This window comes from Dreissena polymorpha, chromosome 2, assembly GCF_020536995.1.
Source record: "Dreissena polymorpha isolate Duluth1 chromosome 2, UMN_Dpol_1.0, whole genome shotgun sequence".
Taxonomy (NCBI): domain Eukaryota; kingdom Metazoa; phylum Mollusca; class Bivalvia; order Myida; family Dreissenidae; genus Dreissena; species Dreissena polymorpha.
The window spans coordinates 140,033,279-140,060,798 of NC_068356.1; the positions used below are offsets into that span (position 1 = coordinate 140,033,279).

At 45.8% G+C, this 27,520-nt stretch overlaps 1 protein-coding gene across 5 annotated transcripts in view; it reads left to right on the forward strand.

The window, feature by feature from the left end:
- The window catches only part of LOC127869210 (CAD protein-like), a 134,381-nt gene that overhangs the window by 30,453 nt on the left and 76,408 nt on the right, over positions 1 to 27,520 (forward strand). For all 5 annotated transcript variants that reach the window (XM_052411572.1, XM_052411573.1, XM_052411570.1 and 2 more), the window contains exons 14-17: positions 18,050 to 18,283; positions 20,112 to 20,246; positions 23,576 to 23,743; positions 26,905 to 26,987. In XM_052411572.1, coding sequence (XP_052267532.1) covers positions 18,050 to 18,283; positions 20,112 to 20,246; positions 23,576 to 23,743; positions 26,905 to 26,987 — 620 coding nt within the window. The remainder of the gene's footprint in view (positions 1 to 18,049; positions 18,284 to 20,111; positions 20,247 to 23,575; positions 23,744 to 26,904; positions 26,988 to 27,520) is intronic.

Here is a 27,520-nt window from a genome sequence, read left to right on the forward strand (position 1 = left end):
GGGGGGGTGTAACATACAGTATGCACTGAACCCTGAGTCTCAAGAGGTATGGGCTTGTATGGTGTAGGATTGTGGTGTGTGTGTGGGGGGGGGAGTGCAACATACAGTATGCACTGAACCCTGAGTCTCAAGAGGTATTGGCTTGTATGGTGTAGGATTGTGGTGTGTGTGTGTGATGGGGGGGGGGTGTAACATACAGTATGCACTGAACCCTGAGTCTCAAGAGGTATGGGCTTGTATGGTGTAGGATTGTGGTGTGTGTGTGTGTCGGGGGGGGGGGTGTAACATACAGTATGCACTGAACCCTGAGTCTCAAGAGGTATGGGCTTGTATGGTGTAGGATTGTGGTGTGTGTGTGGGGGGGGTGCAACATACAGTATGCACTGAACCCTGAGTCTCAAGAGGTATGGGCTTGTATGGTGTAGGATTGTGGTGTGTGTGTGTGTGGGGGGGGGGGTGTTACATACAGTATGCACTGAACCCTGAGTCTCAAGAGGTATGGGCTTGTATGGTGTAGGATTGTAGTGTGTGTGTGTGGGGGGGGGGGGGAGTGCAACATACAGTATGCACTGAACCCTGAGTCTCAAGAGGTATGGGCTTGTATGGTGTAGGATTGTGGTGTGTGTGTGGGGGGGGGGGAGTGCAACATACAGTATGCACTGAACCCTGAGTCTCAAGAGGTATGGGCTTGTATGGTGTAGGATTGTGGATGTATGTGTGGGGGGGGGGGGGTGCAACATACAGTATGCACTGAACCCTGAGTCTCAAGAGGTATTGGCTTGTATGGTGTAGGATTGTGGTGTGTGTGTGGGGGGGGGGGAGTGCAACATACAGTATGCACTGAACCCTGATTCTCAAGAGGTATGGGCGAGTATGGTGTAGGATTGTGGTGTGTGTGTGGGGGGGGTGCAACATACAGTATGCACTGAACCCTGAGTCTCAAGAGGTATGGGCTTGTATGGTGTAGGATTGTGGTGTGTGTGTGTGTGTTAGTGCAACATACAGTATGCACTGAACCCTGAGTCTCAAGAGGTATGGGCTTGTATGGTGTAGGATTGTGGTGTGTGTGTGTGTTAGTGCAACATACAGTATGCACTGAACCCTGAGTCTCAAGAGGTATGGGCTTGTATGGTGTGGGATTGTGGTGTGTGTGTGTGTGTTAGTGCAACATACAGTATGCACTGAACCCTGAGTCTCAAGAGGTATGGGCTTGTATGGTGTGGGATTGTGGTGTGTGTGTGTGTGTTAGTGCAACATACAGTATGCACTGAACCCTGAGTCTCAAGAGGTGTGGGCTTGTATGGTGTAGGATTGTGGTGTGTGTGAGGGGGGGGGGGGTGTAACATACAGTATGCACTGAACCCTGAGTCTCAAGAGGTATGGGCTTGTATGGTGTAGGATTGTGGTGTGTGTGTGTGGGTGGGGGGTGTAACATACAGTATGCACTGAACCCTGAGTCTCAAGAGGTATGGGCTTGTATGGTGTAGGATTGTGGTGTGTGTGAGGGGGGGGGAGTGCAACATACAGTATGCACTGAACCCTGAGTCTCAAGAGGTATGGGCTTGTATGGTGTAGGATTGTGGTGTGTGTGTGTGTGTGGGGGGGGGGGGGGGAGTGCAACATACAGTATGCACTGAACCCTGAGTCTCAAGAGGTATGGGCTTGTATGGTGTAGGATTGTGGTGTGTGTGTGTGGGGAGGGGGGTGTAACATACAGTATGCACTGAACCCTGAGTCTCAAGAGGTATGGGCTTGTATGGTGTAGGATTGTGGTGTGTGTGTGTGGGGGGGTGTAACATACAGTATGCACTGAACCCTGAGTCTCAAGAGGTATGGGCTTGTATGGTGTAGGATTGTGGTGTGTGTGAGGGGGGGGGGTGCAACATACAGTATGCACTGAAGCCTGAGTCTCAAGAGGTATGGGCTTGTATGGTGTAGGATTGTGGTGTATATGTGTGTGTGTGGGGGGGTGTAACATACAGTATGCACTGAACCCTGAGTCTCAAGAGGTATGGGCTTGTATGGTGTACAATTGTGGTGTGTGTGTGTGGGGGGGGGGGGGTGGTGTAACATACAGTATGCACTGAACCCTGAGTCTCAAGAGGTATGGGCTTGTATGGTGTAGGATTGTGGTGTGTGTGTGTGGGGGGGGAGTGCAACATACAGTATGCACTGAACCCTGTGTCTCAAGAGGTATGGGCTTGTATGGTGTAGGATTGTGGTGTGTGTGTGGGGGGGGGGGGAGTGCAACATACAGTATGCACTGAACCCTGAGTCTCAAGAGGTATGGGCTTGTATGGTGTAGGATTGTGGTGTGTGTGTGTGTGGGGGGGGAGTGCAACATACAGTATGCACTGAACCCTGAGTCTCAAGAGGTATGGGCTAGTTTGGTGTAGGATTGTGGTGTATGTGTGTGTGGGGGGGGTTGTAACATACAGTATGCACTGAACCCTGAGTCTCAAGAGGTATGGGCTTGTATGGTGTAGGATTGTGGTGTGTGTGTGTGTGTGGTGGGGGTGTAACATACAGTATGCACTGAACCCTGAGTCTCAAGAGGTATGGGCTTGTATGGTGTTGGATTTTGGTGTGTGTGGGGGGGGGGAGTGTAACATACAGTATGCACTGAACCCTGAGTCTCAAGAGGTATGGGCTTGCATGGTGTAGGATTGTGGTGTGTGTGTGTGTGGGGGGGGGTGCAACATACAGTATGCACTGAACCCTGAGTCTCAAGAGGTATGGGCTGGTATGGTGTAGGATTGTGGTGTGTGTGTGTGTGTGGGGGGGGGGGGTGTAACATACAGTATGCACTGAACCCTGAGTCTCAAGAGGTATGGGCTTGTATGGTGTAGGATTGTGGTGTGTGTGGGGGGGGGGAGTGCAACATACAGTATGCACTGAACCCTGAGTCTCAAGAGGTATGGGCTTGTGTGGTGTAGGACTGTGGTGTGTGTGTGGGGGGGGGGGGGGTGGGGGGAGTGCAACATACAGTATGCACTGAACCCTGAGTCTCAAGAGGTATGGGCTTGTATGGTGTAGGATTGTGGTGTGTGTGTGGGGGGGGGGCAACATACAGTATGCACTGAACCCTGAGTCTCAAGAGGTATGGGCTGGTATGGTGTAGGATTGTGGTGTGTGGTGTGGGGGGGGGGGGGGGTGTAACATACAGTATGCACTGAACCCTGAGTCTCAAGAGGTATGGGCTTGTATGGTGTAGGATTGTGGTGTGTGTGGGGGGGGGGGGGGAGTGCAACATACAGTATGCACTGAACCCTGAGTCTCAAGAGGTATGGGCTAGTTTGGTGTAGGATTGTGGTGTATGTGTGTGTGGGGGGGGAGGGGGGGTGTAACATACAGTATGCACTGAACCCTGAGTCTCAAGAGGTATGGTCTAGTATGGTTTAGGATTTTGGTGTGTGTGTGTGGGGGTGTAACATACAGTATGCACTGAACCCTGAGTCTCAAGAGGTATGGGCTTGCATGGTGTAGGATTGTGGTGTGTGTGTGGGGGGGGGGGGAGGGTGGAACATACAGTATGCACTGAACCCTGAGTCTCAAGAGGTATGGGCTTGTATGGTGTAGGATTGTGGTGTATGTGTGTGTGTGTGGGGGGGTGCAACATACAGTATGCACTGAACCCTGAGTCTCAAGAGGTATGGGCTTGTATGGTGTAGGATTGTGGTGTGGTGTGTGTGTGGGGGGGTGCAACATACAGTAATGCACTGAACCCTGAGTCTCAAGAGGTATGGGCTTGTATGGTGTAGGATTGTGGTGTGTGTGTAGGGGGGTGCAACATACAGTATGCACTGAACCCTGAGTCTCAAGAGGTATGGGCTTGTATGGTGTAGGATTGTGGTGGTGTGTGTGTGGGGGGGGTGCAACATACAGTATGCACTGAACCCTGAGTCTCAAGAGGTATGGGCTTGTATGGTGTAGGATTGTGGTGTGTGTGTGGGGGGGGGTGCAACATACAGTATGCACTGAACCCTGAGTCTCAAGAGGTATGGGCTAGTATGGTGTAGGATTGTGGTGTGTGTGTGGGGGGGGGGTGCAACATACAGTATGCACTGAACCCTGAGTCTCAAGAGGTATGGGCTTGTATGGTGTAGGATTGTGGTGTGTGTAGCGGGGGGCTGCAACATACAGTATGCACTGAACCCTGTGTCTCAAGAGGTATGGGCTTGTATGGTGTAGGATTGTGGTGTGTGTGTGTGGGGGGGGGGTGCAACATACAGTATGCACTGAACCCTGAGTCTCAAGAGGTATGGGCTTGTATGGTGTAGGATTGTGGTGTATGTGTGTGTGTTAGTGCAACATACAGTATGCACTGAACCCTGAGTCTCAAGAGGTATGGGCTTGTATGGTGTAGGATTGTGGTGTGTGTGTGTGGGGGGGGGTGCAACATACAGTATGCACTGAACCCTGAGTCTCAAGAGGTATGGGCTTGTATGGTGTAGGATTGTGGTGTGTGTGTATGGGGGGGGGGGGGGGGGTGCAACATACAGTATGCACTGAACCCTGAGTCTCAAGAGGTATGGGCTTGTATGGTGTAGGATTGTGGTGTATGTGTGTGTTGGGGGGGTTGTAACATACAGTATGCACTGAACCCTGAGTCTCAAGAGGTATGGGCTTGTATGGTGTAGGATTGTGGTGTATGTGTGTGTTGGGGGGGGTAATAACATACAGTATGCACTGAACCCTGAGTCTCAAGAGGTATGGGGCTTGTATGGTGTAGGATTGTGGGTGTGGTGTGTGGGGGGGGGGGGGGGAGTGCAACATAACAGTATGCACTGAACCCTGAGTCTCAAGAGGTATGGGCTAGTATGGTGTAGGATTGTGGTGTGTGTGGGTGGGGGGGGTGTAGCATACAGTATGCACTGAACTCTGAGTCTCAAGAGGTATGGGCTTGTATGGTGTAGGATTGTGGTGTGCGTGTGGGGGGGGGGGAGTGCAACATACAGTATGCACTGAACCCTGAGTCTCAAGAGGTATGGGCTTGTATGGTGTAGGATTGTGGTGTGTGTGTGGGGGGGGGGAGTGCAACATACAGTATGCACTGAACTCTGAGTCTCAAGAGGTATGGGCTTGTATGGTGTAGGATTGTGGTGTGCGTGTGGGGGGGGGGGGAGTGCAACATACAGTATGCACTGAACTCTGAGTCTCAAGAGGTATGGGCTTGCATGGTGTAGGATTGTGGTGTGTGTGTGGGGGGGGGGGGAGTGCAACATACAGTATGCACTGAACCCTGAGTCTCAAGAGGTATGGGCGTGTATGGTGTGGGATTGTGGTGTGTGTGTGTGGGGGGGAGTGCAACATACAGTATGCACTAAACTCTGAGTCTCAAGAGGTATGGGCTTGTATGGTGTAGGATTGTGGTGTTGTGTGTGTGGTGGGGGGGGGAGTGCAACATACAGTATGCACTGAACCCTGAGTCTCAAGAGGTATGGGCTGGTATGGTGTAGGATTGTGGTTGTGTGTGTGTGGGGGGGGGGGTGCAACATACAGTATGCACTGAACCCTGAGTCTCAAGAGGTATTGGCTTGTATGGTGTAGGATTGTGGTGTGTGTGTGGGGGGGGGGGGGGGGAGTGCAACATACAGTATGCACTGAACCCTGAGTCTCAAGAGGGTATGGGCTTGTATGGTGTAGGATTGTGGTGTGTGTGTGTGGGGGGGGTGTAACATACAGTATGCACTGAACCCTGAGTCTCAAGAGGTATGGGCTTGTATGGTGTAGGACTGTGGTGTGTGTGTGGGGGGGGTGGGGGGAGTGCAACATACAGTATGCCCTGAACCCTGAGTCTCAAGAGGTATGGGGCCTGTATGGTGTAGGATTGTGGTGTATGTGTGTGGTGTTGTGTGGGGGGGGGTGTAACATACAGTATGCACTGGAACCCTGAGTCTCAAGAGGTATGGTCTAGTATGGTGTAGGATTTTGGTGTGTGTGTGGGGGGGTGTAAACATACAGTATGCACTGAACCCTGAGTCTCAAGAGGTATGGGCTTGCATGGTGTAGGATTGTGGTGTGTGTGTGGGGTGGGGGGGGTGCAACATACAGTATGCACTGAAACCCTGAGTCTCAAGAGGTATGGGCTTGTATGGTGTAGGATTGTGGTGTGTGTGTGGGGGGGTGTAACATACAGTATGCACTGAACCCTGAGTCTCAAGAGGTATGGGCTTGTATGGTGTAGACTTTTGGTGTGTCGGGGGGGGGGGGGGAGTGCAACATACAGTATGCACTGAACCCTGAGTCTCAAGAGGTATGGGCTTGTATGGTGTAGGACTGTGGTGTGTGTGTGGGGGGGGGGGGGGGGGGGGGGGTGGGGGGATTGCAACATACAGTATGCACTGAACCCTGAGTCTCAAGAGGTATGGGCTTGTATGGTGTAGGATTGTGGTGTGTGTTGTGGGGGGGGGGGTGGCAACATATAGTATGCACTGAACCCTGAGTCTCAAGAGGTATGGGCTGGTATGGTGTAGGATTGTGGTGTGTGTGTGTGGGGGGGGGTGGTGTAACATACAGTATGCACTGAACCCTGTGTCTCAAGAGGTATGGGCTTGTATGGTGTAGAATTGTGGTGTGTGGTGTGGGGGGGTGTACATACAGTATTCACTGAACCCTGAGTCTCAAGAGGTATGGGCTTGTATGGTGTAGGATTGTGGTGTGTGTGTGGGGGGGGGGAGTGCAACATACAGTATGCACTGAACCCTGAGTCTCAAGAGGTATGGGCTTGTATGGTGTAGGACTGTGGTGTGTTTGTGGGGGGGGTGGGGGGAGTGCAACATACAGTATGCACTGAACCCTGAGTCTCAAGAGGTATGGGCTTGTATGGTGAAGGATTGTGGTGTGGTGTGTGATAGGGGGGGTGCAACATATAGTATGCACTGAACCCTGAGTCTCAAGAGGTATGGGCTTGTATGGTGTAGGATTGTGGTGTGTGTGTGGGGGGTTTAACATACAGTATGCACTAAACCCTGTGGTCTCAAGAGGTATGGGCTTGTATGGTGTAGGATTGTGGGTGTGTGTGTGGGGGGGGGGGGGTGGAACATACAGTATGCACTGGGCCCTGAGTCTCAAGAGGTATGGGCTTGTATGGTGTAGGATTGTGGTGTGTGTGTGTGGGGGGGGTGCAACATACAGTATGCACTGAACCCTGTGTCTCAAGAGGGTAGGGTTTGTATGGTGTAGGATTGTGGTGTGTGTGTGTGTGGGGGGGGTGCAACATACAGTATGCACTGATCCCTGAGTCTCAAGAGGTATGGGCTTGTATGGTGTAGGATTGTGGTGTGTGTGTGTGTGGGGGGGTGTGTGTAACATACAGTATGCACTGAACCCTGAGTCTCAAGAGGTATGGGCTTGTATGGTGTAGGATTGTGGTGTGTGTGTGTGTGTGGGGGGGTGCACATACAGTATGCACTGAACCCCTGAGTCTCAAGAGGTATGGGGTTGTATGGTGTAGGATTGTGGTTTGTGTGTGGGGGGGTGGGGGGAGTGCAACATACAATATGCACTGAACCCTGAGTCTCAAGAGGTATGGTCTAGTATGGTGTAGGATTGTGGTGTGTGTGTGTGGGGGGGGGGGATGCAACATACAGTATGCACTGAACCCTGAGTCTCAAGAGGTATGGGCTAGTATGGTGTAGGATTGTGGTGTGTGTTGCGGGGGGCTGCAACATACAGTATGCACTGAACCCTGTGTCTCAAGAGGTATGGGCTTGTATGGTGTAGGATTGTGGTGTGTGTGTGTTGGGGGGGGGGGGGTTGTAACATACAGTATGCACTGAACCCTGAGTCTCAGAGGTATGGGCTTGTATGGTGTAGGATTGTGGTGTATGTGTGTGTTTTAGTGCAACATACAGTATGCACTGAACCCTGAGTCTCAAGAGGTATGGGCGTGTATGGTGTAGGATTGTGGTGTGTGTGTGGGGGGTGCAACATACAGTATGCACTGAACCCTGAGTCTCAAGAGGTATGGGCGTGTATGGTGTGGGATTGTGGTGTGTGTGGTGTGGGGGGGGGTGCAACATACAGTATGCACTGAACCCTGAGTCTCAAGAGGTATGGGCTTGTATGGTGTAGGATTGTGGTGTGTGTGTGTGGGGGGGGGGGGGGAGTGCAACATACAGTATGCACTGAACCCTGAGTCTCAAGAGGTATGGGCTTGTATGGTGTAGGATTGTGGTGTGTGTGTGTGGGGGGTTGTAACATACAGTATGCACTGAACCCTGAGTCTCAAGAGGTATGGGTTTGTATGGTGTAGGATTGTGGTGTGTGTGTGTGTGGGGGGGTGTAACATACAGTATGCACTGAACCCTGAGTCTCAAGAGGTATGGGCTTGCATGGTGTAGGATTGTGGTGTGTGTGTGGGGTGGGGGGGTGCAACATACAGTATGCACTGAACCCTGAGTCTCAAGAGGTATGGGCTTGTATGGTGTAGGATTGTGGTGTGTGTGTGTGGGGGGGGTGGGGGTGTTGTAACATACAGTATGCACTGAACCCTGAGTCTCAAGAGGTATGGGCTTGTATGGTGTAGGATTGTGGTGTGTCGGGGAGGGGGGGAGTGCAACATACAGTATGCACTGAACCCTGAGTCTCAAGAGGTATGGGCTTGTATGGTGTAGGACTGTGGTGTGTGTGGGGGGGTGGTGGGTGGATTGCAACATACAGTATGCACTGAACCCTGAGTCTCAAGAGGTATGGGCTTGTATGGTGTAGGATTGTGGTGTGTGTGTGTGGGGGGGGGGTGCAACATATAGTATGCACTGAACCCTGAGTCTCAAGAGGTATGGGCTGGTATGGTGTAGGATTGTGGTGTGTGTGTGGGGGGGTGTAACATACAGTATGCACTGAACCCTGTGTCTCAAGAGGTATGGGCTTGTATGGTGTAGGATTGTGGTGTGTGTGTGGGGGGGTGTACCATACAGTATGCACTGAACCCTGAGTCTCAAGAGGTATGGGCTTGTATGGTGTAGGATTGTGGTGTGTGTGTGGGGGGGGGAGTGCACATACAGTATGCACTGAACCCTGAGTCTCAAGAGGTAGGGGCTTGTATGGTGTAGGACTGTGGTGTGTTTGTGGGGGGGGGGTGGGGGGAGTGCAACATACAGTATGCACTGACCCTGAGTCTCAAGAGGTATGGGCTTGTATGGTGAAGGATTGTGGTGTGTGTGTGAGGGGGGGGGGGTGTGTAACATACAGTATGCACTGAACCCTGAGTCTCAAGAGGTATGGGCTTGTATGGTGTAGGATTGTGGTGTGTGTGTGGTGGGGGGGTGCAACATACAGTATGCACTGAACCCTGAGTCTCAAGAGGTATGGGCTTGTATGGTGTAGGATTGTGGTGTGTGTGTGGGGGGTGGGGGGAGTGCAACATACAGTATGCACTGAACCCTGAGTCTCAAGAGGTATGGTCTAGTATGGTGTAGGATTGTGGTGTGTGTGTGGGGGGGGGATGCAACATACAGTATGCACTGAACCCTGAGTCTCAAGAGGTATGGGCTAGTATGGTGTAGGATTGTGGTGTGTGTAGCGGGGGGCTGCAACATACAGTATGCACTGAACCCTGTGTCTCAAGAGGTTATGGGCTTGTATGGTGTAGGATTGTGGTGTGTGTGTGTTGGGGGGGGGGGGGGGGGGGGGTTTGTAACATACAGTATGCACTGAACCCGAGTCCTCAAGAGGTATGGGCTTGTATGGTGTAGGATTGTGGTGTATGTGTGTGTTTTAGTGCAACATACAGTATGCACTGAACCCTGAGTCTCAAGAGGTATGGGCGTGTATGGTGTAGGATTGTGGTGTGTGTGTGGGGGGGGTGCAACATACAGTATGCACTGAACCCTGAGTCTCAAGAGGTATGGGCGTGTATGGTGTGGGGTTTGTGGTGTGTGTGTGTGGGGGGGGGGGGTGCAACATACAGTATGCACTGAACCCTGAGTCTCAAGAGGTATGGGCTTTATGGTGTAGGATTGTGGTGTGTGTGGGGGGGGGGGGGGGGGGAGTGCAACATACAGTATGCACTGAACCCTGAGTCTCAAGAGGTATGGGCTTGTATGGTGTAGGATTGTGGTGCTGTGTGTGTGGGGGGGGGGGTGTAACATACAGTTATGCACTGAACCCTGAAGTCTCAAGAGGTATGGGCTTGTATGGTGTAGGATTGTGGTGTGTGTGTGTGTGGGGGGGGGTTGTTTGTTTGTTTGTTTTGTAACATACAGTATGCACTTGAACCCTGAGTCTCAAGAGGTATGGGCTTGTATGGTGTAGGATTGTGGTGTGTGTGGTGGTGTGTGGTTGTAACCATACAGTATGCACTGAAACCCTGAGTCTCAAGAGGTATGGGCTTGTATGGTGTAGGATTGTGGTGTGTGTGTGTGGGGGGGGAGTGCAACATACAGTATGCACTGAACCCTGAGTCTCAAGAGGTATGGGCTTGTATGGTGAAGGATTGTGGTGTGTGTGTGGGGGGTGTAACATACAGTATGCACTGAACCCTGAGTCTCAAGAGGTATGGGCTTGTATGGTGTAGGATTGTGGTGTGTGTGTGGGGGGGGGAGTGCAACATACAGTATGCACTGAACCCTGAGTCTCAAGAGGTATGGGCTTGTATGGTGTAGGATTGTGGTGTGGTGTGTGTGGGGGGGTGTAACATACAGTATGCACTGAACCCTGAGTCTCAAGAGGTATGAGCTTGTATGGTGTAGGATTGTGGTGTGTGTGTGTGGGGGGGGGGGAGTGCAACATACAGTATGCACTGAACCCTGAGTCTCAAGAGGTATGGGCTAGTATGGTGTAGGATTGTGGTGTATGTGTGTGTGTGTGGGGGGGGGTGTGTGTAACATACAGTATGCACTGAACCTGAGTCTCAAGAGGTATGGTCTAGTATGGTGTAGGATTTTGGTGTGTGTGTGTGGTGGGTGTGTAACATACAGTATGCACTGAACCCTGAGTCTCAAGAGGTATGGGCTTGCTTGGTGTAGGATTGTGGTGTGTGTGTGGGGGGGGTGCAACATACAGTATGCACTGAACCCTGAGTCTCAAGAGGTATGGGCTTGTATGGTGTAGGATTGTGGTGTGTCGGGGGGGGGAGTGCAACATACAGTATGCACTGAACCCTGAGTCTCAAGAGGTATGGGCTTGTATGGTGTAGGACTGTGGTGTGTGTGTGTGGGGGGGTGGGTGGGGGGAGTGCAACATACAGTATGCACTGAACCCTGAGTCTCAAGAGGTATGGGCTTGTATGGTGTAGGATTGTGGTGTGTGTGTGGGGGGGTGCAACATATAGTATGCAACTGAACCCTGAGTCTCAAGAGGTATGGGCTGGTATGGTGTAGGATTGTGGTGTGTGTGTGTGGGGGGGGGTGTAACATACAGTATGCACTGAACCCTGTGTCTCAAGAGGTATGGGCTTGTATGGTGTAGGATTGTGGTGTGTGTGTGTGGGGGGGGGTGGGGTTTTGTACCATACAGTATGCACTAAACATTGAGTCTCAAGAGGTATGGGCTTGTATGGTGTAGGATTGTGGTGTGTGTGTGGGGGGGGGGGGGGGGAGTGCAACATACAGTATGCACTGAACCCTGAGTCTCAAGAGGTATGGGCTTGTATGGTGTAGGACTGTGGTGTGTGTGTGGGGGGGTGGGGGGAGTGCAACATACAGTATTCACTGAACCCTGAGTCTCAAGAGGTATGGGCTTGTATGGTGAAGGATTGTGGTGTGTGTGTGAGGGGGGGGGGGTGCAACATATAGTATGCACTGAACCCTGAGTCTCAAGAGGTATGGGCTTGTATGGTGTAGGATTGTGGTGTGTGTGTGGGGGGTTTAACATACAGTATGCACTGAACCCTGTGTCTCAAGAGGTATGGGCTTGTATGGTGTAGGATTGTGGTGTGTGTGTGGGGGGGGGGGGGGTGGGTGCAACATACAGTATGCACTGAACCCTGTATCTCAAGAGGTATGGGCTTGTATGGTGTAGGATTGTGGTGTGTGTGTGTGGGGGGGGGGGTGGAACATACAGTATGCACTGGACCCTGAGTCTCACGAGGTATGGGCTTGTATGGTGTAGGATTGTGGTTGTGTGTGTGGGGGGGGGGGTGCAACATACAGTATGCACTGAACCCTGTGTTTCAAGAGGTATGGGCTTGTATGGTGTAGGATTGTGGTTGTGTGTGTGTTGGGGGGGGGTGCAACATACAGTATGCACTGAACCCTGAGTCTCAAGAGGTATGGGCTTGTATGGTGTAGGATTGTGGTTGTGTGTGTGTGGGGGGTGTGCGTAACATACAGTATGCACTGAACCCTGAGTCTCAAGAGGGGTATGGGCTTGTATGGTGTAGGATTGTGGTGTGTGTGGGGGGGGGTGCAACATACAGTATGCACTGAACCCTGAGTCTCAAGAGGTATGGGCTTGTATGGTGTAGGATTGTGGTGTGTGTTTGGGGGGAGTGCAAACATACAGTATGCACTGAACCCTGAGTCTCAAGAGGTATGGTCTAGTATGGTGTAGGATTGTGGTGTGTTTGTGTGTGGGGGGTGCAACATACAGTATGCACTGAACCCTGAGTCTCAAGAGGTATGGGCTTGTATGGTGTAGGATTGTGGTGTGTGTGTGTGGGGGGGGGGTCTGCAACATACAGTATGCACTGAAACCCTGAGTCTCAAGAGGTATGGGCTTGTATGGTGTAGGATTGTGGTGTGTGTGTGGGGGGGGTGCAACATACAGTATGCACTGAACCCTGAGTCTCAAGAGGTATGGGCTTGTATGGTGTAGGATTGTGGTGTGTGTGTGGGGGGGGGGTTGTGTTGTAACATACAGTATGCACTGAACCCTGAGTCTCAAGAGGTATGGGCTTGTATGGTGTAGGATTGTGGTGTGTGTGGGGGGGGGGGGTTGTAACATACAGTATGCACTGAACCCTGAGTCTCAAGAGGTATGGGCTTGTATGGTGTAGGATTGTGGTGTGTGTGTGTGTGTGTTAGTGCAACATACAGTATGCACTGAACCCTGAGTCTCAAGAGGTATGGGCGTGTATGGTGTAGGATTGTGGTGTGTGTGTGGGGGGGTGCAACATACAGTATGCACTGAACCCTGAGTCTCAAGAGGTATGGGCGTGTATGGTGTGGGATTGTGGTGTGTGTGGGGGGGGCTGCAACATACAGTATGCACTGAACCCTGTGTCTCAAGAGGTATGGGCTTGTATGGTGTAGGATTGTGGTGTGTGTGTGTTGGGGGGGGGGGGGTTGTAACATACAGTATGCACTGAACCCTGAGTCTCAAGAGGTATGGGCTTGTATGGTGTAGGATTGTGGTGTATGTGCGTGTGTTAGTGCAACATACAGTATGCACTGAACCCTGAGTCTCAAGAGGTATGGGCGGTGTATGGTGTGGGATTGTGGTGTGTGTGTGTGGGGGGTGCAACATACAGTATGCACTGAACCCTGAGTCTCAAGAGGTATGGGCTTGTATGGTGGAGGATTGTGGTGTGTGTGTGTGTGGGGGGGGGGGGGGGGTTGCAACATACAGTATGCACTGAACCCTGAGTCTCAAGAGGTATGGGCTAGTATGGTGTAGGATTGTGGTGTGTGTGTGTGGGGGGGGTGCAACATACAGTATGCACTGAACCCTGAGTCTCAAGAGGTATGGGCGTGTATGGTGTGGGATTGTGGTGTGTGTGTGTGTGTTAGTGCAACATACAGAATGCACTGAACCCTGAGTCTCAAGAGGTATGGGCGTGTATGGTGTAGGATTGTTGGTGTGTGTGTGTGGGGGGGTGCAACATACAGTATGCACTGAACCCTGAGTCTCAAGAGGTATGGGCGTGTATGGTGTAGGATTTTGGTGTGTGTGTGGGGGGGTGCAACATACAGTATGCACTGAACCCTGAGTCTCAAGAGGTATGGGCTTGTATGGTGTAGGATTGTGGTGTGTGTGTGGGGGGGGGGGTGTGTTGGTTTGTGTGTAACATACAGTATGCACTGAACCTGAGTCTCAAGAGGTATGGGCTTGTATGGTGTAGGATTGTGGTTTGTGTGTGGGGGGGGGTGCAACATACAGTATGCACTGAACCCTGAGTCTCAAGAGGTATGGGCTAGTATGGTGTAGGATTGTGGTGTGTGTGTGTGGTGGGAGTGCAACATACAGTATGCACTGAACCCTGAGTCTCAAGAGGTATGGGCTTGTATGGTGTAGGATTGTGGTGTGTGTGTGTGTGTGGGGGTGTAACATACAGTATGCACTGAACCCTGAGTCTCAAGAGGTATGGGCTTGTATGGTGTAGGATTGTGGTGTGTGTGTGTGTGTGTTAGTGCAACATACAGTATGCACTGAACCCTGTGTCTCAAGAGGTATGGGCTAGTATGGTGTAGGATTGTGGTGTGTGTGTGTGTGGGGGGGGGGGGGGGTTGCAACATACAGTATGCACTGAACCCTGAGTCTCAAGAGGTATGGGCTAGTATGGTGTAGGATTGTGGTGTGTGTGTGGGGGGGGGGGTGCAACATACAGTATGCACTGAAACCCTGAGTCTCAAGAGGTATGGGCGTGTATGGTGTGGGATTGTGGTGTGTGTGTGTGTGTTAGTGCAACATACAGAATGCACTGAACCCTGAGTCTCAAGAGGTATGGGCGTGTATGGTGTAGGATTGTGGTGTGTGTGTGGGGGGTGCAACATACAGTATGCACTGAACCTGAGTCTCAAGAGGTATGGGCGTGTATGGTGTGGGATTGTGGTGTGTGTGGGGGGGGCTGCAACATACAGTATGCACTGAACCCTGTGTCTCAAGAGGTATGGGCTTGTATGGTGTAGGATTGTGGTGTGTGTGTGTTGGGGGGGGGGGGGGGTTGTAACATACAGTATGCACTGAACCCTGAGTCTCAAGAGGTATGGGCTTGTATGGTGTAGGATTGTGGTGTATGTGGTGTGTGTTAGTGCAACATACAGTATGCACTGAACCCTGAGTCTCAAGAGGTATGGGCGTGTATGGTGTGGGATTGTGGTGTGTGTGTGTGGGGGGTGCAACATACAGAATGCACTGAACCCTGAGTCTCAAGAGGTATGGGCTTGTATGGTGGAGGATTGTGGTGTGTGTGTGTGTGTGGGGGGGGGGGGGTTGCAACATACAGTATGCACTGAACCCTGAGTCTCAAGAGGTATGGGCTAGTATGGTGTAGGATTGTGGTGTGTGTGTGTGGGGGGGGTGCAACATACAGTATGCACTGAACCCTGAGTCTCAAGAGGTATGGGCGTGTATGGTGTGGGATTGTGGTGTGTGTGTGTGGTGTTAGTGCAACATACAGAATGCACTGAACCCTGAGTCTCAAGAGGTATGGGCGTGTATGGTGTAGGATTGTGGTGTGTGTGTGGGGGGGTGCAACATACAGTATGCACTGAACCCTGAGTCTCAAGAGGTATGGGCGTGTATGGTGTAGGATTTTGGTGTGTGTGTGGGGGGGTGCAACATACAGTATGCACTGAACCCTGAGTCTCAAGAGGTATGGGCTGTATGGTGTAGGATTGTGGTGTGTGTGTGGGGGGGGGGGTGTAACATACAGTATGCACTGAACCCTGAGTCTCAAGAGGTATGGGCTTGTATGGTGTAGGATTTGTGGTTTGTGTGTGGGGGGGGGGGGGTGCAACATACAGTATGCACTGAACCCTGAGTCTCAAGAGGTATGGGCTAGTATGGTGTAGGATTGTGGTGTGTGTGTGTGGTGGGAGTGCAACATACAGTATGCACTGAACCCTGAGTCTCAAGAGGTATGGGCTTGTATGGTGTAGGATTGTGGTGTGTGTGTGTGTGTGGGGGTGTAACATACAGTATGCACTGAACCCTGAGTCTCAAGAGGTATGGGCTTGTATGGTGTAGGATTGTGGTGTGTGTGTGTGTGTGTTAGTGCAACATACAGTATGCACTGAACCATGTGTCTCAAGAGGTATGGGCTAGTATGGTGTTGTAGGATTGTGGTTGTGTGTGTGTGTGGGGGGGGGGGGGTTTGCAACATACAGTATGCACTGAACCCTGAGTCTCAAGAGGTATGGGCTAGTATGGTGTAGGATTGTGGTGTGTGTGTGGGGGGGGGGTGCAACATACAGTATGCACTGAACCCTGAGTCTCAAGAGGTATGGGCGTGTATGGTGTGGGATTGTGGTGTGTGTGTGTGTTAGTGCAACATACAGAATGCACTGAACCCTGAGTCTCAAGAGGTATGGGCGTGTATGGTGTAGGATTGTGGTGTGTGTGTGGGGGGTGCAACATACAGTATGCACTGAACCCTGAGTCTCAAGAGGGTATGGGCGTGTATGGTGTAGGATTTTGGTGTGTGTGTGGGGGGGTTGCAACATACAGTATGCACTGAACCCTGAGTCTCAAGAGGTATGGGCTTGTATGGTGTAGGATTGTGGTGTGTGTGTGGGGGGGGGGGGTTGTAACATACAGTATGCACTGAACCCTGAGTCTCAAGAGGTATGGGCTTGTATGGTGTAGGATTGTGGTTTGTGTGTGGGGGGTGCAACATACAGTATGCACTGAACCCTGAGTCTCAAGAGGTATGGGCTAGTATGGTGTAGGATTGTGGTGTGTGTGTGTGGTGGGAGTGCAACATACAGTATGCACTGAACCCTGAGTCTCAAGAGGTATGGGCTTGTATGGTGTAGGATTGTGGTGTGTGTGTGTGTGGGGGGGTGTAACATACAGTATGCACTGAACCCTGAGTCTCAAGAGGTATGGGCTTGTATGGTGTAGGATTGTGGTGTGTGTGTGTGTGTGTTAGTGCAACATACAGTATGCACTGAACCCTGTGTCTCAAGAGGTATGGGCTAGTATGGTGTAGGATTGTGGTGTGTGTGTGTGTGTTAGTGCAACATACAGAATGCACTGAACCCTGTGTCTCAAGAGGTATGGGCTTGTATGGTGTAGGATTGTGGTGTGTGTGGGGGGGGGGAGGGGGGTTGTAACATACAGTATGCACTGAACCCTGAGTCTCAAGAGGTATGGGCTTGTATGGTGTAGGATTGTGGTGTGTGCGTGGGGGGGGGGGGGAGTGCAACATACAGTATGCACTGAACCCTGAGTCTCAAGAGGTATGGGCTTGTATGGTGTAGGATTGTGGTGTGTGTGTGTGGGGGGGGAGGGGGGTGTGTAACATACAGTATGCACTGAACCCTGAGTCTCAAGAGGTATGGGCTTGTATGGTGTGGGATTGTGGTGTGTGCGTGGGGGGGGGGGGGAGTGCAACATACAGTATGCACTGAACCCTGAGTCTCAAGAGGTATGGGCTTGTATGGTGTAGGATTGTTTTGAAGTGCAACATACAGTTTGCACAGAACCTGTAGTCTCAAGAAGTATTGATTTGTAGTGTTTGGTGTGTATTGTATCCCAATTGGAGATCAGTGAATTGTTTTGCCCCAAATTACAACCACTTACAGGTTTCCAGCAAAATGTAGTCTGTTTCCGAAAGGCAAAAATTAACATTTCACTTAATACCCAAACTTTTGCAATAAACTCAATTATAGTTTTATTGAGTTTATTATACAGCAATTTAATTCCCAAGCACTTTATAATATAATTTTTAGAAAGCAGATTTACATGCTCTTCTTAACAATATATATATACTGTTTATTATAATCATATTAATAATGTTTAATTTATACCAATTTCATGGTCTAAAGAGCTTTTTGTCCCAATTCAAAAGGCAATGGCTGTAAAATATAGAGCGAAAAAAAATCACTGAAGATGGTTTGGTATACTTTATATACAAACAAGATGTGCTCAGACAAGAACCTCAAGAGGTATGGACTTTTCCCTCTAGATATAGTGTTTGTCATGTTTTCACAATGACTTACACTTCCAATACATTTCTAGTCTTCATCAATTTGATATTTTAAAGATTGCTTTGTGGCAGAAATAGATATACCAGTTTAACTAACAAACAACTCATACACTGAAATAATCAGGTTTTCCAAACCATTTTAACATGAGATGATTTAAAGCACAAGAAATGTGCTGAATCAGCTCTCTTGTCATTGGTTCAAATTAACAAATGCCTAGTTTCGGTCTATTTCAGTACTTCATCATCGAGGTGAATGCACGTCTCTCGCGCAGTTCCGCCCTAGCGAGTAAGGCGACAGGTTACCCGTTAGCCTACGTGGCAGCCAAGCTGTCACTGAACATGCCCCTACCCGCTCTGAGGAACTCTGTCACCAACTCCACAACAGCGTGCTTTGAGCCAAGTCTGGACTACTGCGTGGTGAAGATACCTCGCTGGGATTTGAAGAAGTTTACTAGAGTTTCGTCCAAGGTGGGTTTGATTTGATTGCCGTATATTTTTGCATTTTATTGGCCTTAAAATTGTAATGAAACATGTCACTTGATAATCACTCCCAAGTTGAGTTTGATTGCAAAATATTTTGGTTAATAATCTCATAAGCCTAAAAATGGTAATGGAAGGTGCATGTTACTTGATACAAATGTTTAGATGGCGTCACAAACAAGATATGTCAGTAACTTAAAGGTGGAAGTAACACTTAGAGGTCAAGGGTCTTATACGAGAATAATTGCTACTTTTCTAGACTATAACTTCATTATTATTCTGGTTTAAACAAAACAAAAAACCTCAAATGTGGAGGCAGTTTGTCAAACTCAAAAGTTAAAGGGTCAAGGTCACACCTGTAGATTAAATGTAAGAAAAATTGTAAGCCATAACTGTAGCATTTTTATGCTCCCCCAAAACATTTTGGGGGGAGCATATAGTCGCCACTTCGTCCGTCAGTCAGTGTGTTCGTCCATGCACAATTTTTGTCCGGGCTATTTCTCAGCAACTAATGACCGGAATTCAATTAAACTTTATGGGAAGCTTCACTACCAAGAGGAGATGTGCATATTATCAGCGGGTTCCGGTCGGATGATTTTTCACAGAGTAATGGCCTTTTGAAATTTTCCATTAAATGTACATATAGTGCAATTCTTGTCCGGGCTCTTTCTCAGCAATTAATGTCCGGAATTCAATGAAACTTTTTGGGAAGCTTCACTACCAAGAGGAGATGTGCATATTATCAGCCGGTTCTCATCGGATGATTTTTCACAGAGTTATGGCCTTTTGAAATTTTCCATTGTACATAATGTGCAATTCTTGTCCGAGCTATTTCTCAGCAACTAATTACGGGAATTCTATAAAACTTTATGGGAAGCTTCACTACCAAGAGGAGATGTGCATATTATCAGCCGGTTTTTGTAGGATGATTTTCACAGAGTTATGGCCCTTTGAAATTTTCCATTATTTCTCAGCAACTTATTATGGGAATCCAATGAAACTTTATGGGAAGCTTCACTATCAACAGGAGATGTGCATATTATCAGCCGGTTATGGTCGGATGATTTTTCACAGAGTTATGGCCCTTTGAAATTTTCTATAAACTGTACATTTAGTGCAATTTTTGTCCCGGCTATTTCTCCCCAAGTACTGACTGGAATACAACGAAGCTTTATGGGAAGCTTAACTACCTTGAGGAGATGAGCATGTTATTAGTGGGTTCTGGTTAGATGATTTATTTAGAGAGTTATGGCCCTTTGAAATGTTTAAGTTGCTAAACTATCCATCGTATTATTTTGTCCAAAGTTATGCCCTTTTCCTTGTTACGTTTCCTTTTATCTGAATATATAGTGCAATATTGTGACAAAAAAAACCTTTGGGGAGCATCACCTGTCTCCGACAGTTTCTTGTTCTTAAAATGTTTTAATATATTTCTAAAAGGCATCTTGTTTTGTAGTCTTGCAGCAAATTTCTCCAAACTCTCACAGCCTTTGTCACATCAGAAGGCCCTGAAAAAAGGCCCAGCAAGTGATATATCTGATTCCTGCTCTGGGAAAACTATGTTTAAAGCCTGTGCCAGAAGTCCCAGATTATCCTTTGAAGTCCACAAAGGCTAATCAGAGACGTCACTGTCGGTCTCAACTTTAAATTCCTTAATAAGACACTTCTTTTAAACAAAAAAATGCAATTGAAGCTGAAAGTTTTGTCCCTGATTAGCTTGCCTAGACTGCACAGGATAATGTGGGCCGACAATTTTAGCACATGAATTAAGCCCCGTTTTGCCAGAGCACATCTCATCTGAGTTTGTTTTCTGCAGATTGGCAGTTCCATGAAGAGTATAGGCGAGGTGATGGCAATAGGGCGCTGCTTTGAAGAGGCCTTCCAGAAGGCACTTCGAATGATGGATGAGTCACTGCTCGGCTTTGAACCTCACGAGCGTGAGATTGAGACGGTAAACCTAGCAAATGAATTCTTTTTGTTTTGCCGCAACAAGGAAAGATTATTAATTTGCCTATTGTCTTACTTATGCTGAAGAAAAAATAAATATTTTTAATATTGTCGTATGTTTAAGACATCTTTATACTTGAAATGTTCACTTAAAAATCTATTTGATATAGTAAAAAGTGCAAGTTCTATAGTAAGAATTTTACTGTAGCTTAAAATTACCAGTTATTCAGTTTTAAATTTATCACCAAACCATTTTTATGCCCCCACTGAAGTCACTGATGATGATGCATTATGATTTGCTGATGTAGTTTGATTCATTTTTCCATCTTAATCAGTCCAACTGATAATCTTATGCCCAAAAATGAGAATAAAATGTAGGTTTGTGGGCTTGCAGATCATTTGATTGTTTGAGTCCAGCAGTTTTTAGGCGATCTTAAGCAAACAACCATGCCTCAGTGTTATTATCCCATGCCAAAAACGGGGGAATATAAAATTGGCGTTGTCCGACCGTCTATCAGTCTGACAGTCAGTCTGTCGGTCGGTCTTTCACAAAACATTTTAGGGCTATATCTCAGAATCTATGTAAGATATCAACATGAAACTTCATAGGTGTATAGACATCAACTAGTAGAAGTGCAACACACAATAAAAATAACCATGCAGTTTTTTATGTCCTCCACCACTATAGTGGGGGACATATTGTTTTTGCCCTGTCTGTTGGTTGGTTTGTTGGTTGGTTGGTTGGTTTGTGTGTTTGTTTGTGCGAATTTTAACATTTGCAATAACTTTTGCAATATTGAAGATAGCAACTTCATATTTGGCATGCATGTGTATCTCATTAAGCGGCACATTTTTAGTGGTGAAAGGTCAAGGTCAATGTCATCCTTCAAGGTCAAAGGTCAAATATATGGGTCGCAATCGCTAATTTAATGTACACTTTTGCAGTATTGAATTTAGCAGCTTGATATTTGGCATGCATGTGTATCTCATGGAGCTGCACATTGTGAGTGGTGAAAGGTCAAGGTCATCATTCAAGGTCAAAGGTCAAATATATGGGGACATAGTGTTTCACAAACACATCGCTTGTTTAAAAAGAGTTATTGCCCTTTGTTTGTTGTATGATGGAACTTTTCAGCGTTATATCTTCATGGGTGTATTGATATTTATGAGGAGAAGTGCCATGCTTAAGAACCATAACCCTTCACTTTCTTAAATAAAACAATGTGCCCTTTGTTGTTTTTGTATGATGGAACATGTCAGAGCTTTATCTAAGATATTATACAACATTTCAACATGAAATTTCATGGGTGTGCAGAAATCAATGGGAAAAAGTGCCATGCACAAGAACCATAACCCTACAATTTCTTAACTAAGAGTTACTGCCTTTGTTATTTTTGTATGTTGTAACTTTTCAAGATTATATCGCAGATACTGTACAAGATTTCAACATGAAACTTTATGGGTGTATAGATATCAATGAGGAGAATTGCATTGCCAAAAAAAATAACCTACACATAATTAATTTTTATGATTATACAGTATATCAAGGGATTTGAACCCATTCCAGAAACAAAATTTGTTTGGCAAGGGATATCAGCGAATTTGCTTGTTTTTGAGTTTAAGTTACTTGAGCTTAGTAATCCATTCCCATTCTCATTAAGTATACATTTTGCTCACATGACTGCAAAAAATTCCCAAAGAAAAGTTGTAAAAACCAATTTTGTTTAAAATGTGAAATATCTGTTTATCTTACTGTTGAGCTTCATGAGTTAAATCTTATCTAGTGTATTCTAGAAAACTGCTTTTATTATGCCCCCGAAGGAGGGCCTAATTATAGTGATCAGACTGTCCGTCCGTCGGTCTGTCCGTCACACTTTGCGTTTAGGTTTAGAAAAATGCTCATAACTTCTATGTTGCTTCAGATAGCAATTTCATATGTGGCATGCATGTGTATATGGACAAGGCCTTTCCATACCTACACAAATTTTGACCCCTGTGACCTTGACCTTGAACTTAGGGTCCGCGTCTAGGTTTCGAAATCTGCGTTAAGGTTTCGAAAAAAGCTCATAACTTCTATCAAGCGTTTATAGGAGGCATAAGTCATCCTATGGTAACAGCTCTTGTTCTCAATTTAATAGTATTTGTGAGCAATTTTTAGCTCGACTATTATATATAGTATAATATATATAGCGTTAGCGTGCAAATGCTGAAGTTTGCGTACTACCCCAATTATTTTCATTGTCCTTTGACATATTGCTTTCATATTTTGCATACTTGTTTACCAACATGACCCCAACCTATTAACAAGAGCAGACAACTGTATCAAGCATTTTTACCACAATGGATTCCACCCAAACAATACCCCATGCCCCAACCCAGAATCCCTGCCCCCCCCCACCTCCCCCCCAATTTTTATATATATTTTTTTCCTTTTTTTATTTAAAAAAAAATCATCTATTAAATGACCACACCCACATTATACCCCCCTCTCAACCCCCCTACCCCACCCTAAAAAAAAAGTTGTTTTTTTTTCCTTTTTTTTTCTTTTTGAAAAATCGTCTAATAAATTATTGAATATGAACAGTTTCTCCATGATGGCTTACGTTATACTGTCAAGCACTCGAATAGTCGAGTGCGCTGTCCTCTGACAGCTCTTGTCCCCCCCCCCCCCCCCAAAAAAAATAAAAATAAATAAATTTATTTTCCTTATTTTTGAAAGATCATCTATTAAATGACCACACACCCACATTATATCCCCCCCTCTCCATGATGACTTACGTTATACTGTCAAGCACTCGAATAGTCGAGGCGCTGTCCTCTGACAGCTCTTGTTATGCCCCCAGTAGGGTGGCATATAGCAGTTGAACTGTCCGTCAGTCAGTCTTTCTGTCGTCCGAAAACTTAAGCATTGGCCATAACTTTTGCAAAATTGAAGATAGCAACTTGATATTCGACATGAATGTGTATCTCATGGAGCTGCAAATTTGAGTGGTAAAAGGTCAAGGCCAAGGTCATCCTTTAAGGTCAAAGGTCAAACAAACAAATCCAACAGAAGTAATAAGCTTGAAAAGGAGATAATTTCTATTTATCATTTGGCAGGTACAGATCATGTTCACAAGGGAAGTAATATTGTTATTATATCCCTTTAAAATATTACTTCCCTTGTAAAAATGATCTGTACCTGCCAAATGATAGGGGGCATAGTGTTTCTGACAAACAAATCTATTGTTTTTTCTCAACTTTGATAAAAAAAGAAAGTGATTTTGCCAAATCTAAATAGTCCAAGCCCTATTCCCAAATTCTGAGAAAAAACACTACACCACTGTTTCACAGGAGCTGACGGAGCCAACAGACAAACGCATCCTGGTCCTTGCCCACGCCTTGTGTGAGAAGTACTCCATTGACCGGCTGTACGAACTGACCAAGATTGACCGCTGGTTTCTACACAAGTTCAAAAACATCATAGACCATAGGGAGCGGATGGAGGCCTATGTGGGAAAAGTATTGCGAATTATTTAATTGAGCAATGCCCTGTAAAAATGGGGCTTAATACATGTGCTAAAAGTGTCGTCACAGACTGCTCAGGCTCATCTGGCATGACACTTTCCACTTTAATGGTGTTTCTCTTTTGAAGGAAGTCTCTTCTTAGCTAAAAATCGATATAAGCCAGAAAGTGTCGCCCCTGATTAGCTTGTGCAGTCTCCACAGGCTGATATTTGACAACACTTTGAGCATATGCATTAAGACCCATTTTCCCACAGTGCAGCTCATATGAAAAAATTCAGGGCTTTTTCTTGTCTCTTTGAGAAGCCCACATTTTTATAGAAGTATGGCATTTTAAGGAATTAATATGTGTAGCAGTAAAATTAAAAATTCTGTGGTGAAATCAGGTCTGAAAAAAAACAACACAGCCGTTTTTGTTTTTAAACATTATGTCCCAGTGGTTTAGACCTTATAAGGGAAACAACGTTAGAACCATTGGAACTCGGGAAAGTGTCTGTAGTGGTTAGCTTGATCAAATTCAACTCTGATAATTGATTAAAAAACTTGTTGTTTATCTTTCTATGGTATCAAGATGTTGTTAAAAAGTGTTGTTATGATTTATGGCGGATTCATCTTGATCATAGTAACATAATTTAATAAGTGAATGATCATTAATTTACTGAATGAGCGACAGAAATTTAAGTATCAGTGAAAATATCTGTTTTAATATAAGTATTATTTATATACCCCCTCTTCGAAGGAGAGGTGGTATATTGTTTTGCTGGATATCGGTCTGTCTGTCGGTCTGTCCAGTTTGTAGACCAGTTTGTATCCCATCAATAACTTGTCAATGGATTGACAGATTGGCTTGATACTATCCATGTGCACTGGCCTCGTAATGTAGATGACCCCTATTTAAATTGGGGTCACTTGGTTAGAGGTCAAGGTCACTGTCATAATAAGTGTGAAAATCATTTGCTAACAATAACATGTCAACAAATTGACTGAGTGGCTTTGTTTTTTCTTTTTTTTGTTGTATTGATTTTCAACAAACATCTCTATTACAACATGAATACACATATGAAGCAACAAAACATTTTGGTCTCTTACATATACTAAAGTATCATATGCATTGACTATGTCTGCACTTATACGTGTTTTATGTATATACTAAGAGAAAAAACACACACTTTATTTGTTTAGGTATGAACATGGTATTGCTTAACATTGTTACCAGAAAAATATTGTTGAGACAATGCTATGTTATTTTCTTAAGAGTGAAAAGGAGAGGGGAAAAGCTAGATTAAATAATAAGAGAGTTGTAGCATTGATAAATAAGTTTAAAATATAAAAAAAATAAAGTGAAAAAAAAAAATATATATCAAACAAAAATCAAAAGGCCCGCAATATTTGACATATTTCACAAAATTTGACACAAATAAAGATTTTTTTTTAGCGGTTTAAAAAGAAAGATTGAACAGCAACATCCTAAAGTGTCTGGGATGTAGGCAAGATTCTGAATGAGTTATTTCCAAGTTGTGCCATTTTTCTATTATGTTGATCAATTTTGCCTTTTTTGAAAGCAATTTGCTTTTCTAACATAATTTTCATTCTTAGAGCATTGTTGAAGGTCTCAATATTTGGCTTTTCGGCTTTTGATTTGGTATTGAATATGTAAGATTTCATAAGGATAATTATATAAAGTTAATCACTTGATTATGAGTGCCTCCTTTTAAGCTCCAAAAATAATATCAATTACATTCAGTTCTATGTGTTATTGTTTTCTACTTAATAACAACGTCAGCTCCTGCCATATGGGTTGTACAGAATTACATTCATATAAAACGTGTAAAATTGTTTCCTTACAACTTTCACAAAAAGTGCACAGACTTGAAGATGTGAGATTACATTTATACAAATATGAATTAGTTGGTAATATGCACTGTAGAATCTTATATTGAAAATTGCGTAAAGTGTTATCTATGGTGGCTTTAAATGGTGTTAAATAAGCATGTTTCCAGTCGATACTTTGTTCATAGGGGGACATTATGTCTTCCCATTTCTTTTCTTGTTTAGTTTTATTTTCTTCTAAGGTTTGTTGTAGATTATATAAATATTTACACACTGTTTTTGATTTTTGTACTTTTTCAAGTAATGTGTTATGATTGAAATTGACAAAATCCATTTGAGATAGTTGTTGTTTGTAAGCTATTGGGATACTTTTGATTAGTGTGTAATATTTAAGATAATCTGTTGTGGGTAATTCATATAGGGTTTTAAAAGCTTCAAATGAATAATAGGTTTTTGACCTAAAGTCGTATACGTGTTCTAAGAATTTTATACCCTTATTAAACCAGTTTAGGTAGAAGAAGGAATGTTGGTTATTTTTTTCTGTCCTCGAGTTATTCCATATAATCGTTTTATTTACATGCCCTTCTTTTTCTTTCGATTTAATCTTGTTCCAAGAGATAATGACATCTCTGAGGAATACATTTTTAAAATTGGAAACAAAATGTTTTTCATTAAGTGCACATTCAAAAACAAGATTTCCACCATATTTATTAAGTTCATTCTGATAGAAAATTTTCCACTGCCCTTTATTGTTTACGTCTGTTAATCCTTTGACCCAATTGGCCTTATTAGCATGTATTAGAGCAGTAATATCAGTGTTTGAGTGGCTTAACACTTCCCTTGTGCATTGGCCTTGGACAGTAGATGAAGCCTAATGAAATTGGTGTCACTAGGTTGAAGGTCAAGGTCACTGTCAAAATAAGTGTGAAAATTGTTTGCCCAGTCCATTAAGAGGTATGTTTTTCATTAAGTGCACATTCAAAAACAAGATTTCCACCATATTTATTAAGTTCATTCTGATAGAAATATAGATTGAGGTATATTACACATTGATTGCTCATCAATGAATTGACCAATTGGCTTGATATTTGACACATGTATTGGCCATGATCAGTAGATGACCTTGATTGGAATTTGGTTCACAAGGTCAAAGGTCAATTTCACTGTCACAATAAGTGCGAACATCGTTTCCGATCAATAACTCTTCAAGGAATTTACCGATTGGGTTGATACTTCACATGTAAATTGGCCTTGTTTATGACTATTTTTCAACCACAAAAATTAGTCTGAATGGGCTTTGAACCCTCATAAACACATTTACTTTTTAGGCCCGTGAGTTGCCACCTGACTTAATAAAAAAGGCCAAGCAGCTAGGTTTCTGTGATGAACAGATTGCACAGTCCATTAAGAGGTATGTGAACAGACTGATGATTGAACAGATTGCCCAGTCCATTAAGAGGTATGTGAACAGACTGATGATTGAACAGATTGCCCAGTCCATTAAGAGGTATGTGAACAGACTGATGATTGAACAGATTGCCCAGTCCATTAAGAGGTATGTGAACAGACTGATGATTGAACAGATTGCCCAGTCCATTAAGAGGTATGTGAACAGACTGATGATTGAACAGATTGCCCAGTCCATTAAGAGGTATGTGAACAGACTGATGATTGAACAGATTGCCCAGTCCATCAAGAGGTATGTGAACAGACTGATGATTGAACAGATTGCCCAGTCCATTAAGAGGTATGTGAACAGACTGATGATTGAATAGATTGCCCAGTCCATTAAGAGGTATGTGAACAGACTGATGATTGAACAGATTGCCCAGTCCATTAAGAGGTATGTGAACAGACTGATGATTGAACAGATTGCCCAGTCCATTAAGAGGTATGTGAACAGACTGATGATTGAACAGATTGCCCAGTCCATTAAGAGGTATG